Source organism: Erpetoichthys calabaricus, chromosome 4 (assembly GCF_900747795.2).
Source record: "Erpetoichthys calabaricus chromosome 4, fErpCal1.3, whole genome shotgun sequence".
NCBI lineage: Eukaryota > Metazoa > Chordata > Cladistia > Polypteriformes > Polypteridae > Erpetoichthys > Erpetoichthys calabaricus.
Window position 1 is genome coordinate 161,555,988 of NC_041397.2, and position 18,577 is coordinate 161,574,564.

Genomic DNA, 18,577 nt, shown 5'->3' on the forward strand with positions numbered 1-18,577 from the left:
TTTCTTAAATGTTTCTCAAGTCTTTAATATCCTGAAACAGCTTCTCATTGTTTCTGTCGTTTATATCTTTCATCATTCTTTCATGGTCTTTAATTATATCCTTTGTAATATTCTTTATATTGCTCTTTATCTCATTTATGTCCTCTACGAATGTGGTAATTATTGCGGCAATAGTTATCTTCGGCTCAGACTGTTCATTTCCATCTTCTTCATGCTCTGCAGGTGGAGTAGCATGCCTAGTCTGAGCTGATGCTGCCAGCTCATGATGGGTAGCTGGCAGCGTGGAAAGTAAGGCGTTTTTCAGTTCCAATGAACGTTCTGGAATCGATGAGGTCTCCTGGCCTGACTCACTTGCATTTTCCCTCCCAGATATAGGTGATGCTGCAGCGTCAGGTCCTGGGAGATCCATTGTTTCTCATATCTGTTCCAAATCAATCCCTGCCAAGCCGTATCTTGAACTTGAGGCCTGTTATTTTCAATCGTCTCTATCCTTGGACAGCACAGTGGCATATGAAGACATGGAATCAAATATGGGTGCTCTCTGTGTGCGTGTTCACCCTGCAATGGACTGGCACCCTGTCCAGGGGGCTCATTAATGAATCTTCTTACATATTTGAACATGAAAAATATGCTCACGGCAAAAGAAAAGATTTATGAAACCAGATAATATGCACATTTCTATGCAATTTACCCTTTACAAATTACAATCACCTTTGAAATGTACATACGTGAACAAGCCTCAAACACCTCCTTGAGACATCCATATATGGAGCATGCTAATCAAACCTCATACATATGCAATTACAGAACTGCAAAACTTCACTGGCTGGTACAGCAGTTCCCCGATGACACGTCAATGTTCCACCACCTACATTCAAAAGTATCTGTCTGTGCTCAGCAACTGAGAGTTCACAATTACACCCAGCATTATAGGTGTCAGTGTGCGAGTAGGTAGCCACTATCACCTGGAACATGTAATGAAGGGATTGCTGCTACAAAGGAATACAATAGGCCACTTGAAAAACTGAGGATTCGGTCAGTTACCTTATCAACAAGCCATGTGTCCGTCAAAGCTACTTGCCTCAAAATAAATTAATAGCAGTTTGACCCAGATCACTAAGAATTTTTTCCAGCCACATAATGGCATCAGAGATGACTTGTAAAATAATGGAATGCAACTACTTAGGATTAACAAAAGCAGACTCGTTCTCACTAGGTGCCCTTATTGCAATATGAATGTAGTCAATTACACCGATTGTACTGGGAAAACCGGAAACAGCTGCAAATTGCCTTTATTAATGGCAAAAAAACACGTTTTATGTATGTGCACCCATACCATATGAAAACTGGATATACTGTCTCACTGTTCATTTAATGGCTTCCAGCACAGCAAGCACGACAGAGTGAAGCTTGGCTGAGATATTCCAGACATATCAGCTACTTTCCTGAAAAATGATAAGTAGCCAATATAAAATGACAAAAAACCAGACAAGCTCATTAGTGCAAGTACGTAGTATTGGTCCCCTAGAGTTTGTGCATCATATTCATCATTTTTGATATGCAATATGTGTATCACATCAACGCACATTATAAGAATGGCTCAGTGATATGAATTATTATGCATGCAAGTTGTCATTTAACTGGTCTGGTTGCACTTCGTTGCTTGATGAAGGCGGTTGTCATTTTCCAGCTTCTTCAGCAAAACCAAGGAGCTGGTGGTGGTGGTCCCTGCATGGACCCCATGATCATCAGAGGTGACTGCGTGCAGAGGGTGCAGACCTATATATACCTGGGAGTGCAGCTGGATGATAAATTGGACTGGACTGCCAATACTGATGCTCTGTGTAAGAAAGGACAGAGCCAACTATACTTCCTTAGAAGGCTGGTGTCCTTCAACATCTGCAATAAGATGCTGCAGATGTTCTATCAGGCGGTTGTGGCAAGCGCCCTCTTCTACACGGGGGTGTGCTGGGGAGGCAGCATAAAGAAGGACGCCTCACGCCTGGACAAACTGGTGAGGAAGGCAGGCTCTATTGTAGGCACGGAGCTAGACAGTTTGACATCCTTGGCAGAGTGACAGGCAATGAGCAGGCTTCTGTCAATAATGGAGAATGCACTGCATCCACTAAACAGTATCATCTCCAGACAGAGAAGCAGCTTCAGCAATAGACTGCTGTCACTTTCCTGGTCCACTGTCAGACTGGGGAGATCGTTCCTCCCCACACTATGCGACTCTTCAATTCCACCCGGGGTGGTAAACGTTAACATTATTCAAAGTTATTGTCTGTCTGTATACCTGCATTGTTATCACTCTTTAATATTTTCTTTATCAGTATGCTGCTTCTGGAGTATGTGAATTTCCCCTTGGGATTAATAAAGTATCTATCTATCTATATGCATGGGTCAGAGTTGTCAAATATATTCAACTTCTCCTATCAAGTTCTCTTGTAAAAATCCCAACAATTCTGTAGGAAGTCGTGTACAAACATTTCAAAACTTATGTCTGCCTACATAAGCTTTATAAATGAGGACCCATGACCCATGCCTGTTTTGAGACCAATGATTGGCATGATAGACTCCAGTTGCCATGAAACCTTGTCTTGGATAAGTCGGTTAATAAAATGGAAGGATGGATCTCTATTCTCACCAGACATATAATTTGTGTTGTCATACTTTTTTTATATATAAAGTATTAAGAGAAATAACTGTTACATTCAGTGTCTCTTTAACCATGTATTTGCACTTTTTTGTTCATCCATGCATTAACAAGCAGTTAATAGATTAGAAACATAATAATAATAATAATAATAATAATAATAATAATATGTATTAAAGCCATTTACAATTCCTGTAAATTTAAGAAATAGCATTAAATTTGGTGAAAACACATTGTGACTTGCTTGGGACTGGAAGACTAAGACTTGAGATTTGTACATTCCAACTTGAGACTTTTGTTACTTGAAGCCTCCAATAAACTTAACCTACTGTTCAGTAGAGTGGACATAGCGTCAACTCAGTAACTGCATGATGTATCACATCATTGCCAAAAGACCTTTCCAAACCATAAATGATCAGTCAGCAACAACATTGTGCTCAGGTATACAAACTTCAATAAAACTTAATATAAACTCTGCATCAGCACGTCAAATAGCTTGTTCTCAAAAGGGATTTCTCAATACTGCATTAAGTAACAAAATGCAAATACCTGAGACATAAGCGCAAAGGTTTTTCAGTTGTGATCAGCTATCCACAAGACATTTCAAATGATCATTTCGTTGCTGTAACCTGGGTTAAACTTGTGCAGAAGTCCAGCCATACTAATACTACTCAATTATTATATCATATATTGTAGCATATTCAGCATGCCCCCTTCCTACATCTTTATCCTTCAGCTGTCTTATTTGTTTGTATGTATCACTGAATTTACTTTTCAGGTTAAGGTTTAAAAGGTAGTCAGCCAAACAAAAACATTTTAAACAAATGTTTATATAGTTCAAAGAAGTAACAAATTGCCAGAAGTCGGTTTATCAAATAAAAAGGTGTGAAACTGAATACAAATTCACTCAACAATCCAAGTCATTTCCAGAATTTTTTCATTTTAGCACAAGAATACACTTCAGCCCGTTTTTAGCCTTCAATTTAACAAAGTTTAGTCAAGTTTCTTCCAAAGCAAAGTTTGAACAAAGAGCACCGTATAGTGCAGTTGCGAGGCTCCAATGAACAGCTGAATTCTGCAGCTACAAATTCAAGTCAAGAACAACTGAAACAGGCAGTAAAAAGGAGAGCTGGCCTCAGTACAACAGGCTGGTGTAAGAAATCCAGATGAGATAAAGTCCAAACGACTGTAGACACAATCAGATGTCTGGCCACGGGAGGTGGCACTATTATCTCCACAGTGGTACAACTTTGTTTGAAAACTCCCCTTTCCAAATATCGAGGTAAGGATTAACTTTAAACGCAATCTGAACTCAGAAAGGACTTTAATTCCTGTTGCTGTGCTTTTTCCGCAAGGACGCACAGCATTAATGGCTCAAGTGCTAAGAGAAAAGGAAAAACTATTCTCACAACGTGCAGCAAGTAAACAAAAGGAACGAATGACGTGCAAAGCCTGAACCTTCACCCGGAAATATGTAAGAAAAGTTCAAGTGTTTCTAATATTCTGCCATTAGAGGTCGCAATTCAACCTGACAAAGGACTTTCTGACAGGCAGCTAACATATGTATGGAAATTTAAAAAATACAGTAATCCCTCGCTATATCGCGCTTTGCCTTTTGCAGCTTCACTCCATCGCGGATTTTATATGTAAGCATATTTAAATATATATCGTGGATTTTTTGCTGGTTCGTGGATTTCTGCGGACAATGGGTCTTTTAATTTCTGGTACATGCTTCCTCAGTTGGTTTGCCCAGTTGATTTCATACAAGGGACGCTATTGGCAGATGGCTGAGAAGCTAGATTGCTTACTTTTCTCTGTCTCTCTTGCGCGGAGTTTCTCTGATCCTGACATATGGGGATTGAGCAGGGGGGCTGTTCGCACACCTAAACGATACGGACGCTCGTCTAAAAATGCTGAAAGATTATCTTCACGTTGCTATCTTTTGTGCAGCTGCTTCCTGAAACGACATGCTGCACTGTGCTTCGCATACTTAAAAGCTCGAAGGGCACGTATTGATTTTTGACTGAAAAACAAACTCTGTCTCTCTCTATCTCTCCCTGCTCCCGACGGAGGGGGTGTGAGCTGCCGCCTTCAACAGCTTTGTGCCCGGTGCTTCGCATACTTAAAAGTCAAACAGCCCTATTGATTTGTTTGCTAGAGATTGTTTTCTCTATCTATGTGACATTCTGTGCTCCTGACACGCACTCCTTTGAAGAGGAAGATGTGTTTGCATTCTTTTAATTGTGAGACAGAACTGTCATCTCTGTCTTGTCATGGAGCACAGTTTAAACTTTTGAAAAAGAGACAAATGTTTGTTTGCAGTGTTTGAATAACGTTCCTGTCTCTCTACAACCTCCTGTGTTTCTGCGCAAATCTGTGACCCAAGCATGACAATATAAAAATAACCATATAAACATATGGTTTCTACTTCGCGGATTTTCTTATTTCGCGGGTGGCTCTGGAACGCAACCCCCGCGATGGAGGAGGGATTACTGTATACACAATAAAAAAATATTAATTCAGAATTAAGAAATTAGTCACAATTATAAGTTTTAAGAAGACATTGAATAGTTTTACAAGAAAGATTGCTTACCAAATAAGTGCAAGAAATTAGTGCATTAAAAACTAGAATTTATGGCAGTTAATTTGTTCAAGATAACCACAGTAACATGCTACATGGTGATTAGCACATGCAGTAAGAATTTCACAGTACTGGGTGCATGGAACAAAAGTACGATATATAAAGCTATGAAATTACTTTTCATATTTCCAATCAAAGATTTTTGCATATTATGACAGTATGCAGTTTGTCTCATTTTCATGCTCACATTAAAACTCCAGTGTCGATGCTGCAAAAAGAATTTTACCCAATATAACAAATCACCCAGTATATCACTCACAGCTACAAGGTTCTAAGACCTTTAGGAACAGAATATGGTTTCATATTTAACAGATTTGAGACCATCTGCCAGAGGAACTTTCGTTTCTAAATTATGACTTATCTACTGTTACATGCCACATATCACCTTCCAAAACTACCCATTTTAATAGCTATAGGGACACTGCTATTAGACATGACAGATTATGCTGGGCTGGAATTTCAGTGCTTGACGTCTATAAACTGAAAAATTTATGTAATAAAAGTGGGGGAAAAAATCCTGTTTCAAGGCCAATAAAAAAAATTTTTTTTTTAAATAAGTACAGTTTTTAATGGTTTATCTTTACTTTGAGAACAGGATAATAGCTGTCAGTTTTAACTCTTAGCGTTGCATATTGAAATGAAGAGAACTGGAAGAAACAACATTAACATTTAATACAGTACTATACATATCACCGATAAATGAACAGAGGTTATGCATTAACTCTACAAAATGCTATAAATATGGATGTAGTTGAAAAGCCAATCATCTATTCACTTTGTAAATTGCTTATCCAGCTCAGGTTAAAGCGCTCCATTTCCACTCCGGTGTAAATAAAATTTACAATATGATGTAATAACGACTCATTTCTGTCATGTTAAATATTGAAATTAAATTGCACATTCATTTCTTCAGCACTACAATTATGCATGGTCTTCGGACTTTGTAGGGCAGTTTTGCTGTGAATCTCGAAGTGCAGAGGTGAAAAGATCAAAATCATGTAAATTAAACATAGTCAAAATGATAAGTATATTCCATTGATCAAAGTTATGAAGGACAAAAAATTGTGGAAAAATTACCAATCCCGACCCATTGACCATCACTATTTGCATGTTGAGAACTTCAAAATGCAAAGTGAAAAATGAAAATTCAATGAGCAGCAGTTAGCTAAATTAACATTTCAGTCCCCTCTACTTTATAAATAGTTTAGGGACTTAAACATCTGACTAGCTAAAGAAAACTTAAGTTTCCAAGGTGAAAGGTACTGCATATCATTCTAATTCCAGACTCCATCCATTTTCTAAACCTTTAATGTAACTGTGGATTAACAGATTGCCAAAAACTATCCTTGGAGCACAGAATTCAAAGCAAGAGTTAACCATGAACAAGGCACCAGCCACTTGCATGGCACATTCACTGACACAGGGTCATCTAAGGGTTGCTAATTAATATAAGCTGCACATTACTGGAAGTGGGAGGAAAAGAAAAACATCCCCGGAAACACCTACACATGCACCGACAGCTTTCAAAAGTCATAGGTACTGACCAAACAGTGACGACACCAGCAACCGAATAGTATGCCACTCCAATTCTTTCACTGATTCAATAAACCCAACCTGATGTTATCTGTCAATTTACTGTGATTCACCACGAACCTGTTGCTATGAACACCTTTCTGGAAAGTGCACTGCACCACTTTTGATACAAGCGCTTAAAATATGATCCCACACCACTGAACATAAAAGGCTTGGCATGATAGTTTAGGTGAAGGATGTGTGGCTGCATGAAGTGCATGGCCGGTTTGATAAAGCCTACGGGAAATTAATGCCGGCCTGTAAAATTAATAGCCCAACCTACTGGATGTACCCTTGAAAACACACGCGACACACACTCAAGTACTGCCGTCGCCGATGTTCGTGCACTTGGGTACCTGCCCTAATTTTCTTCGACCAAGAATACCGTCAGGACATGCTTAGTATGTGGGGCCTGTTCACCAGGCACGACGACCTCCTTAGTATGTCCTATATATACACACTGGAACTTCAAAACTAAACAGACACGTGTCGTAATGCGTGAGTGGAGGCGCGAATGATTTCTAATGTTTACAGCGGACAGAAAACGGAATGAAACCCCCCGGGTGTGAAAATGGTTCCTGGAAACTCACCAGTCAACGGTGGCAACTTTTCAGAAAACCAGTACTACTTGTCTGCATCACTAACTGGTAAAAATACTCTTTATTCAACCAAGAAAAGATTACTTTGCCGTTTTCATTGCTCAAACTGAACTGTATGTTCATGGAAGGCATGCCGGCATGTAGCGATCATCCCTTTCACGCCGTCATCACACCAATTATAACACTATAGACTCCTGATTTTAGTAACACAAGGGAGGAAGTGAAATTCACACAAAATGTGTACTTCTGCCCAACCGTCTTTGCGACTTCTACAAACATTTCAAAACGATTTCTATGGATAAACCAGTAGGAGATAGGCCGCGCCCGCTTCCCATGGTGGCTGTAGCTGCAGGAGACTGTTCCGGAATAGACTCAACTCACGTAATCATTTTCATCTACCCCACTTTCCTAGTGGCCACTGATGTCAACCCCCCTCCTTCTCCTCCCTTTTCCACATCCCCTCTCTCTGTCACACACACTGACACACACGCTTCGCCTCTCGCGCGCACGTTTACACATATGCGCACAAACACACTACAAATAAATGCCCCGGCCCAACCCCTCACCTCGACATCTCGTCCCTTGTTTTTGAAGCTCTTGATACGATGATTTTCCAAGCCGGTATTCTCGGCCATGGCTGTAGAATCAGTGCAACGCGCGCAGCTCCTCTAAAAACCGAAACCTTAGGTCTCAAACGCTGATCCAAAAGGAGGAGGACAGAAAGGCGTGGCGACGCCTAATATAACGCCGTGGCGACGTACCAGAATACCGCCTCAAAAAGTAACTGATGGGGGCGTGACAACCTCTGGAGATGGGCGGAGACAAAGCAAAAGTGATTGGTTTTTTTGACGACAAAGCTTCATGATTGGTCAGAATGCTGACGTATGCCTGTCAATTATCCATTCAGTTCTTTTTTTTATGTTCATGCCGGCAGTCATGTTACTAAATTCTCAAGTGGTAAAGAATTTAACTTTTTTAACTGTTTACTGAATTAGACAAATGTGCAGATAATCACTGGTGCAACTTTAAGACTCTCGTCACTACCAGAAATATGGAATATTTATATAACCACTTGCCTCAGTCAATAAAGCACCCAAATGTTTTGCTACATTTAACTGCAGAGGTTACTGCTGTACAATTAATGCAAAAAGTAATCATTTAGATGGCTAGTTACATATTCTTCATTAAAACATTGTGTTCATGTAAAAGAAATAAGTGATTTCATTTCTGTTAAATAATTCATTTTAAGTTAATAATTTACTTAATTTTATCCGTTATTTTCAAAGCTTTATACAGCAGTTGAAACGTGTGTTTCTCTCAAAACATTATACTGTATATTCAAAGTTCGTTTCTGTCTAAAACTTTAATCACTGACTTGTAATAGAAATATACTAAAACATGAAAGTAAAACCACTGGAACAATATGAAACAAACCTAAACAGAAACCCATAATGACCCCATACCTATCAGACAAGATACGTTTATTGTCACTGTACAGAACAATGATATATCGTTTGAAGCAAGCTTATAGATGCCTTAGATAAAAGTTTATAAAGAGTGGACAATAAACAAAGTAAACATTAAACTATGAGAAGCACAGTTACAGTTAACAAATCCAAATATACACAGAGTGAAAGTAAAGGTAAATATGAAATAAATGTAAAGGTAAATATGTAAGCATAAATAGAGAAATAATAAATGAAGTCACAAATACATGAAGCCACAGTGAAGATTACAGTCAATGCAATGGTCATGAGTTGCACATTGGTCATGTATAAGTGTGTGACTATATGTGGTTGATGGAGAAGTTCAGTTCAGTCAGTGGTGATTTTGTATAGGATGGGATGATGATTGCTGTACATTTAACAGACGGATTAATTTGGGTTAAAAGCTGTTCTTCAGCCTGGTAGTGAGAGCATGCAGGTCTGAGAAGCAACTACCAGAGGGCAGAGGAGTAAAAATATTATGGCCTGGTGTGAGTTGGGTATCTACAAATTTTCTTTGCTTTTCTGCTGCAGTGGGTAGTGAAGATATCTTCCAGTGATGGTAGCTGAGCGCCAGTAATTCTCTGAGCCATTTTGATGATGCACTGGAATGTCTTCCTGTTCTCAGAAGTGCAGCCAGAGTATCATGCTGCAATGCAGTACATGATGACAGACTCTATGGTGCACCTTTAGAAGTTAACCAGCAGCTGTTGTGGGAGTTGTGCTTTCTTCATGCTCCTCAGTAAGTGAAGCCTCTGAAAACCTTCTTGGCCATTGTTGTCATGTTTGTTATCCATGTCAGGTCCTGAATGAGGTGGAATCCAAGAATCAGAAACTCTGGAGTATCTCTACCCTCTCACTGTTAATGCTGATGGCATGGTGACTGCTGTAGTTCAGTCCCCTGAAGTCCAGAATCAGTTCATTTGTTTTCTTTGAATTGAGAGCAAGGTTTTTGTTCTGTCTCCAACTTTCCACATTATCAACCTCTTCTCTTATCCCCCTATGACAGCTGATGTTAATAGAGCCAGAACAACATCTACAGACAAAGAAAAGATATTAAATGAGATGTCAAAATAAGTATGGACAGCAAGCAGCCCATGCACAGTGGAATAAGTGCAATTTTATTTAAAATAACATAAAGTTTCCAGTTAAAGGGTATTCCAATTGAGCTTATTGAAAACATTAACCCTATTGGTAATATCTAAACTGAGGTGACTACTGCAAACATCCATCCATTCATTATTGAACCGTTTTAACACTGTTAATCCTAGTATCAACTGATGGCAACCTTGGATGCTTATCTACTGGAATAAGTAATAATTATTATTATTATTTATATAGTAATTTATCATAAAGCCAAGGTCACTTTACAAGAATAATCAAAATTATACAATAAAATACAATACAAGCAAAAATGATAAACTAAAACAGATTATTATAAAACAAGTAAAAATATATAGCATTATACTTTTTATTATTGTAAAAGATAAACGTTTGAGTAAAGAGCTTAGTAAGAAATGATAATAATATTGAGCAAAAAGATGTGTTTTGAGGGTGACTAAAGTGAGGATAAATGTGTACATTCATGGAGATTCTGTGGAGGATAGTTCCAGACTGTGGGAGCAGTTACTCTAAAAAGTCTATTTCCCACAGTAGAGAGACATGTAACAGGAAAAGAAAGTAGACCAACACCTGAGGATCATACAGGTTTGTTAGGGACAGAGTAGTTCAGAAATGTAAGAAGGAGCAAGGCCATTTAGAGCTTTACTGTATAAGCAAGTATATTCTATACTAGCTCCTATAGAAAGCCAGTGTAAATTAACTAAAACAAGTGTGATATGTGCAGATTTCCTAGTGTGAGAAGTAGCCTGGAGGCAGAATTTTGTATATATTGCAGTTTATTAAACAATTTGGTAGGGAGACCTGAAACCATCGAGTTGCAGTAACTACATGAAAAGAGATAAAAGCAAAATACAGAAAGAAAAAGAGTCAGCCATCAGGCATAATACCATTCAGAAAAACACAAGAAGAAGAAATTACTAGAGTAAAAAGTTAACCATACACCGTGCAGGAGCAATGATTATGGTAATTGCAAAGATCTGAAATGAAGATTTAGAACAGGGACATAATGTGATGCACAATGCATGCAGTGTTGATGAAACTATAGAGAGAAGTGATTAACATTTTACAAAGATAAACATAACAGACATGCAAATAGTCAAGCAAATAGAAATCAAGCTTTGAAGAGCTGTTTCAAGACAGATGTCAGGCCCCAAATTTGTACCCAGATAATGGATGAAACCTATAGCATCAATGGTTCAGAAAATGGGTAAGACAGGCAAACATAATTTATGTAAATGGAGACAACTGCACAATAAATAACTACAGAAATAATATCACTACTCCACTGATCTGAGCAAGCAAAACTGGAAAAATACACAACATTTCTTTTCACTGAACAAAACAAGTTCACAGCAGCTGGCACAGAGAGAATCTACTGTATAAGCACCTGGACCACAATATGATAAAGGACTCAGAACAGAATGGAGTGAAACAGATGATCAAATAGTACATTCATTTTTTTCCTTTCATTTTTCCAAAACCTGCTTTCTCTAGTCAGATAGGTGTCAGCACTGAAACCTATCCTGGCAAGAATCTTGGATGGAGTATCAGTCTATCATCAGGCATACTTTCTCAAAACACACCTTCACACACCTACTCTCAGTTCTTACAAGGCAAATTTAGAGTTTCCAATTAACCTAATGGTATGTCTTTCGGTTGTGGCAAGAGGTGCTACTAAATAAAGTCATTAGGAGTGCTACAGTGAAAAATCAATCAATGAATCAGTTGATTAAAATAAAAAATAAAGTATTTTATTAGTTATTTTAAATTAATTAAAAAATGTAAAATAAAAAAGCATTTGATGCTATCCATTACTGAATCATAATGTTGCCTCCACTTGGATCAAACTGTTAATGAATAATTAACTACTGGAATTTAGCTATAGCGGGCGGCACGGTGTCACAGTGGGTAGCGCTGCTGCTTCGCATTTAGGAGACCCAGGTTCGCTTCCCGGGTCCTCCCTGCGTGGATTTTGCATGTTCTCCCTGTGTCTGCGTGGGTTTCCTCCGGGTGCTCCGGTTTCCTCCCACAGTCCAAAGACATGCAGGTTAGGTGGATTGGTGATTCTAAATTGGCCCTAGTGTGTACTTGGTGTGTGTGTGTGTGTGTCCTGCGGTGGGTTGGCGCCCTGCCCGGGATTGTTCCCTGCCTTGCACCCTGTGTTGGCTGGGACTGGCTCCAGCAGACCCCCATGACCCTGTGTTCGGATTCAGCGGGTTGGAAAATAGATGGATGGATGGAATTTAGCTATAGCTATGACAGTTTGTGGATCTAGGTGCTCACACTCAGAAAAGCAGGTAGAGAGGAAATAATATTGGAGCCTATGCTGTTGCAAACTCTGCAATGTACAACTCATTTCAGAAGCCTTGAGCCTGAGCATTCAGCAACTTCTAGACACATACTGCATGACTTTGTACTGTCCTAGATTGAATAAGTTAGAAATATCTGGCATAGTGTACTGTAGAAAATGGTTAAAACTATGAAAGTCTTTGAATTATTACACCATTTGTTACTTGCATTTAAGCTTGATCGTGAAAGGATTTAGCTTGTAAAATCTTACAAAAATCATCTGTTATCTATAATACTTTATGAGTCAGTGAAATACAAATTTTTATTTTCTTTCTGTTATACAGATCAGATAGAAAGTGATGAAAAAAGAGGTGAAAGTAAGAAGTCTTGTCCTAATATCTAAAAAAAAGCATCTGAGTTTACATTGTTTGTATGAACGAAGGATTTAGAATTTGATTATGTAAGTTTATGATTTTTGGACCAAACTTTTCCAGTTATGGCAAATTTTCTGACCTTTGAGTAAAGCCAAAGCTGTTGTTCTTAAATTAGGTGTACAGAGTGAAGTGAAAAGGAGACAGCACTGTTCTTTGACATGCACCAGTGTTGCTCACATTGATATTAAACACTCAGTCCTAGAGTCTCAAAAACTCTGTCTGTTTAGATATATAGTCCTTTATCCAGGATACCACAGGCTCATCCACTAAGTTTATTCCATAAAGGGATGGATGGTATTAAAAGCACTGGAGAAATCAAAAAACATAATCAACACAGTGCTGCTATCTTTTTCCAGGCGAGAATAAACCTTAAGCAAGGCTTAATCCACTCCAACCTTTGTCTGATAGGCAGACTGCAGTGGGTCCGGGTGGTCTACTACAAAACAACTCACATAGTGTTGAATTAGACTAGTCTCTCAAAGTCTTCATGATGTGAGACATATGTGCCAGTGCTCTGTAGTCAGTAGGTGAAGAGGTGCCTAGTTTACTTCGAATAATAAGTAAGCAGAGGCATAGCACAGCAGAGGCACTTTCTGGACAGGTAACAAAGGATACCACAAAATTGGTCAGCACAGGCTTTAAGAACTCAAGGAATGACTCCAACTGGTCCTGTGGCTTTTCCTGTGTCTTCTTTGTGAACAGCCTATACTAATGGTCAGAGGGGGATTCATCACTGGCCATTCCAGCTAAAGTGGTACAAGTTGTTAATGTCGTAGGGATGGTGCTGACGGATTGGTCATTGGAAAAAGGTGGTAATGGGAGGGAAATATCTGAGCCCTGGACTGCTTGAGTCCAGTAATTATGCCCAGTCCATTCCAGATATCTTTCTTGTTATTCTGAGAGAGATTGTTTTCTGTTTTAACTTTGCAAACTTTGTTTCCTTCACTCAGCATTTTCTTCAACTCTCTCTGTATGCCCTTCAGAACTCCTTTGCACTCTATGGGTTATTTATTTCTGCATATTAGATTACTACTGATCCTAGATATTTAAAACTTCTCTACTCTTTTAAGTAACTCCCCCTGCAGGCTAACTACTGAATCCAAAACATCATTAAACTTCAAATATTCTGTCTTTCCTATTTGCCTTCAGTCTTCTATTTTCCAAAGCCATTCTCTCTTCTTCCATTTTTCCTCTTTATAGTCAAGTCCATAAGTATTTGGATAGTTACACAATTTTCATAATTTTGGCTCTGTACGCTGCCACAATGGATTTGAAACAAAGCGATGAAGATGTGATTAAACTGTAGACTTTCAGCTTTAATTTAAGGGTATAACAAAAATATCATATGAGCAATTTAGGAATAGGAATATCATATGAGCAATTTAGGAATGACAGCCATTTTTCTGCATCGCCCCTTTTCCAGAGGCTCAAAAGTATATGGGCATTTGAATGACAATCTATTCCATAGCCAGGTGGGAGCAGAACCCTCATTTCATTAACTATTAAGCAGGTAAAAGGTTTGGAATTGATTCCAAGTGAATAATTTGCATTTGGAAGCTGTCACTGTGAACTCTCAATATGAGGTCCAAACAGCTGTCTATGGAAATTAAAACAGTCCATCTCTAGGGCAAGATAACAAAACAAACCATTTAGAGAGATTGCAGAAACATGAGGAGTGGTCAAATCAACCATTTGGTAAATTCTTAAAAAGAAGAAACGCACTAGTGTACTTAGCAACACCAGAAGGTCTGGAAAACTACAGAAGAAAACTGTTCTGGATGATCACTGTCCTTGATGAAGAAGAACCCCTTCACAGCATTTAGCCAAACCAAGAACACCCTCTGGGAGGCAGACCTATCATTGCCAAAGTCTACAATAAAGAGAAGACTACATGAAAGTAAAATGAGAGGGTCTACCACAAGGAGCAAACCACCGGTAAACCTCAAGCATAGGAAGTACAGATTAGACTTTGCCAGAAAACATTTTTAAAAGCCTGTCCATTTGCTGGGACAATTTTCTTTGGGCAAAAGAAGCTAAAATCAATATATAACAGAATGCTAGAAATACAAGAGTATGAAGAAGAGAATAAATGGCTCATGATTCAATGAATACCTCATCATGTGTGAAACATAGTGGAAGCAGTTTAATGCCCTGATCATGCTTGGCTGCGAAAGGATGTCAGCCACAAATCTATTGATGAAATAACTGCTGGTAGAAGTAGCAAGATGAAGTCTGAAGTGTACAGGGCTATACTGTCTGCTCAGATTCAGCCAAATGCTGCAAAACTGATAGGACATTGCTTCATAGAACATATTGACAATGAGCTAAAGCATACTGTGAAAGCAAACCAAGTGCTTTTCAAACCAAGTAGTGGAATATTCTTCAAAGGCCAAGTCAATCAACTGATCTCAACCCAATTGGACATGCAGTTCACTTGCTGAAGCTAAAACTGATAGCAGAAAGTCCAATGAACAAGCAGCAACTGTAGACAGCTGCAGTAAAGGCCCGGCACAGCATCAGCAATGTTGAAACCCAGCATTTGGAGATGGCAATGGGTTCCAGACTTCAGGCAGTCATTGACTGTAAAGGATTTTCAACCAAATATTGAAAATGATCATTATATTTATGATTGTTAGTTTGTCCACATACTTCTGAGGCTCTGATAATAGAGGGGGGAATATGTATAAAATTGTCTTTTTTAAACAGCTCATACAATATTTTTGTTAAACCCTTTGAATTAAAGTTAAAAATCTATACTAAAATCACATAATGATTGCTTTGTTTCAAATCCGTTATGGTGGCGTACATAGACAAAATTATGAAAATTGTGTCACTGGCAAAATATTTATGGACCTGACTGTACTTCCTCTTTTTTAGTGTTACACAACATAGTGTTATCAGCAAAAGGCCTGCACCAGGAGGATTGGCCTTTTTTGTCATTGATAAAATACATCCATAACAATATCAAAAAGTTTAGGACTTAAGATGACATACTGCAGACTCCAATAACATCCTTTGACTCTCTTCTGTGTCCTCCCTCTCTACTATAAATGACTTTGACATTTCTGACCTGCTCTGTAACCACAGACCAAGCACCTTTGTTCTGAACTCCATTCCATCACAAATTCTACAGTCCATTTCTCCTTCCTTGATCCCATACATCTCTTCTCTTTTTATTGCCTGACTGACCTCTAGTATCTTCCCTACTGATTTCAAGATGTCTCACATAATCCCTATTCTCAAGAATCCCTCTCTCATCCCATCTGCCATGGAGAATTACTGGCCTGTTTCTCTATTGCCATTCCTGTCCAAGACCCTAGAGCACTTAGTCCATCAACAACTCTCTTCATTTCACTCTGCCAACAATACACTAGATCCACTTTAGTCTGGATTCTGCAAGGGTCACTCTACTGAGACTGCACTGCTTTCAGTCATTAATGCTCTTAGATTTGCTTGAGCTGCTTCTCTCTCCTCTGTACTTATCCTCATTAATAATAAAAATTCATTACATTTATATAGCGCTTTTCTCAGTACTCAAAGCACTATCCACACAGGGAGGAAGCGAACCCACAATCTTCCACAGTCTCCTTACTGCAAAGCAGCAGCACTACCACTGCGCCACCTTTTCATCAGCCTTCCGTATGGTTAACCACTCTCCTTTCTCTTCCCTTAATAAAGTTGGAATTAGCAGTTCTGCTTTGGTTTAAGTCCTACCTCTTGGACCGATCATTTTGTTTTTCCTGCTCCTTTTCTTCTCCACAGAAACTTTTTACAGGTGTGCTTCATGGATATGTACTTGATTCAATTCCCTTTTCCCTGTACATTCGTTCCTAAGGCAATGTCATTTCTTTTCATGGCTCTCTCTGTGCTGATGATTCACAGATCTTCCTCTCATTTCCCTCTTACAGTCCACAGGTTTCAGCCCATATTTCCTGTTGTCTGTATGCCATCTCATCATGGATGAATGATAATCACCTAAAATAAAACCTTTCAAAGTCAGATATCTAGTACTTGCCCTTTGATTCTCCTTCCTCAGATTTGTCTCTAAGCATCACCCTGGAACACATCATACTTTCACCATCAGTCATGGTCATGAATCTTGGTATGACTCTGGACTCCTCACTTTCATTCGTTGAAAATATTCTTAACAGCTCAATCCTGTCCTTTCTTGGACAAGTACTGTGATATAAATGAATATTAAAAACATTTAATGAATGAATATACTGTAATCCTTAGGAAAATCCATCCATCCATCCATTTTCCAACCTGCTGAATTCGAACACAGGTTCACGGGGGTCTGCTGGAGCCAATCCCAGCCAACACAGGGCACAAGGCAGGAACCAATCCCGGGCAGGGCGCCAACCCACCGCAGGACACACACAAACACACCCACACACCAAGCACACACTAGGGCCAATTTAGAATTGCCAATCCACCTAACCTGCATGTCTTTGGACCGTGGGAGGAAACCGGAGCGCCCGGAAGAAACCCACGCAGACACGGGGAGAACATGCAAACTCCATTCAGGGAGGACCCGGGAAGCGAACTGCGAGGCAGCAGCGCTACCACTGCGCCACCGTGCCGCCCCCTTAGGAAAATATAATTTTAAAAGAATGCTTACTTAGCAACTGAAAAGCGTTTGGGTGGAGGGGATATCACACTGTTTTTGCACACTGCCAATTTAGAATCGCCAATCCACCTAACCTGCATGTCTTTGGACTGTGGGAGGAAACCCACGCTGACACAGGGAGAATATGCAAACTCCACGCAGGGAGGACCCAGGAAGCAAACCCGGATCTCCTAACTCTCTTTAAATAATGGGAGAAAATAATGAAAACACAAAGGCACAACACTGTTAAACAGTGACAGCATAAAACAGTCCTATGACAAACTGGTGCATTCTTTATCTTTTGTGGACAGATGGAAAATTTAAGTTTATCTCTGACTTTTTACATTTTTTTGGATGCAGATTCAGAATAAGAGGTTTCAATGTGGACAGTAAACTTTGGATTCAAATTTAACAGAATAACTTTCGATTAGAGTAATTACAAATGGCAACGGATTGGTGTACAATTAAGTAATAAAAGCCCACAATGCAAATCACGGTAATTTCAGTCCAAACTTACTAACACAAAGTCAGCAATACTGAACAAAAAATACCACTTGGCTTCTTGGGGGTAGGGTTGCAATACCATGGAGGATACTTTCAATAATTCTATGGTAAAAGTGCACTAGTATTTTGGTTCCCACTCTAAAGCTCTTTAAGTCTCCTCAGAAACCTTTTCTGAGCCTTTTTCACAATGCAGGTGGTTTTGACAGATCATGTAAAGTAGTCGGTGATCTGGGGCCTCATGTATAACGCTGTGCGTAGAACTCACACTATAACATGGCGTAAGCACAAAAGCGGGATTGTGCGTACGCACAGAAAAATCCAGATGCAGGAATCTGTACGTACGCAAAATTTCATGTTCTTCCACTGCATAAATCCCGATCAGCGTGAAAAGTAACGCACGTGCACGCGCCTTCTGTCCCGCCCCAACTCCTCCTAGAATTACGCCTCATTGAATATGCAAATCAATATAAATAGCCTTCTGTGAAAAGACAATGGGAAAAGCACAGGGGAAAATATAAGAATTTCAGCGAATACCAAGTGGAGGCAAAAGAAAAACGTACTATTTGTTGGTTTAAACAGTGGTATAATCAACAAAAGAAAGTTGATCGAGTGACAGAGTGTCGGAGAAACTCGAAAGATCCAAGTTCACAAAGTCGCACAGTGCCCG

The 18,577-nt window shown here is 39.2% G+C and overlaps 1 protein-coding gene across 1 annotated transcript in view; it reads right to left on the reverse strand.

The window, feature by feature from the left end:
* The window catches only part of kpna3 (karyopherin alpha 3 (importin alpha 4)), a 287,088-nt gene extending 278,849 nt beyond the window's left edge, over window positions 1-8,239 (reverse strand). The window contains 1 exon segment of the mRNA XM_028790479.2: window positions 8,035-8,239. Within this exon segment, the coding sequence (XP_028646312.1) occupies window positions 8,035-8,103 (69 nt within the window). The 5' untranslated portion in view covers window positions 8,104-8,239.
* Between the last annotated feature and the right edge of the window lie 10,338 nt (window positions 8,240-18,577).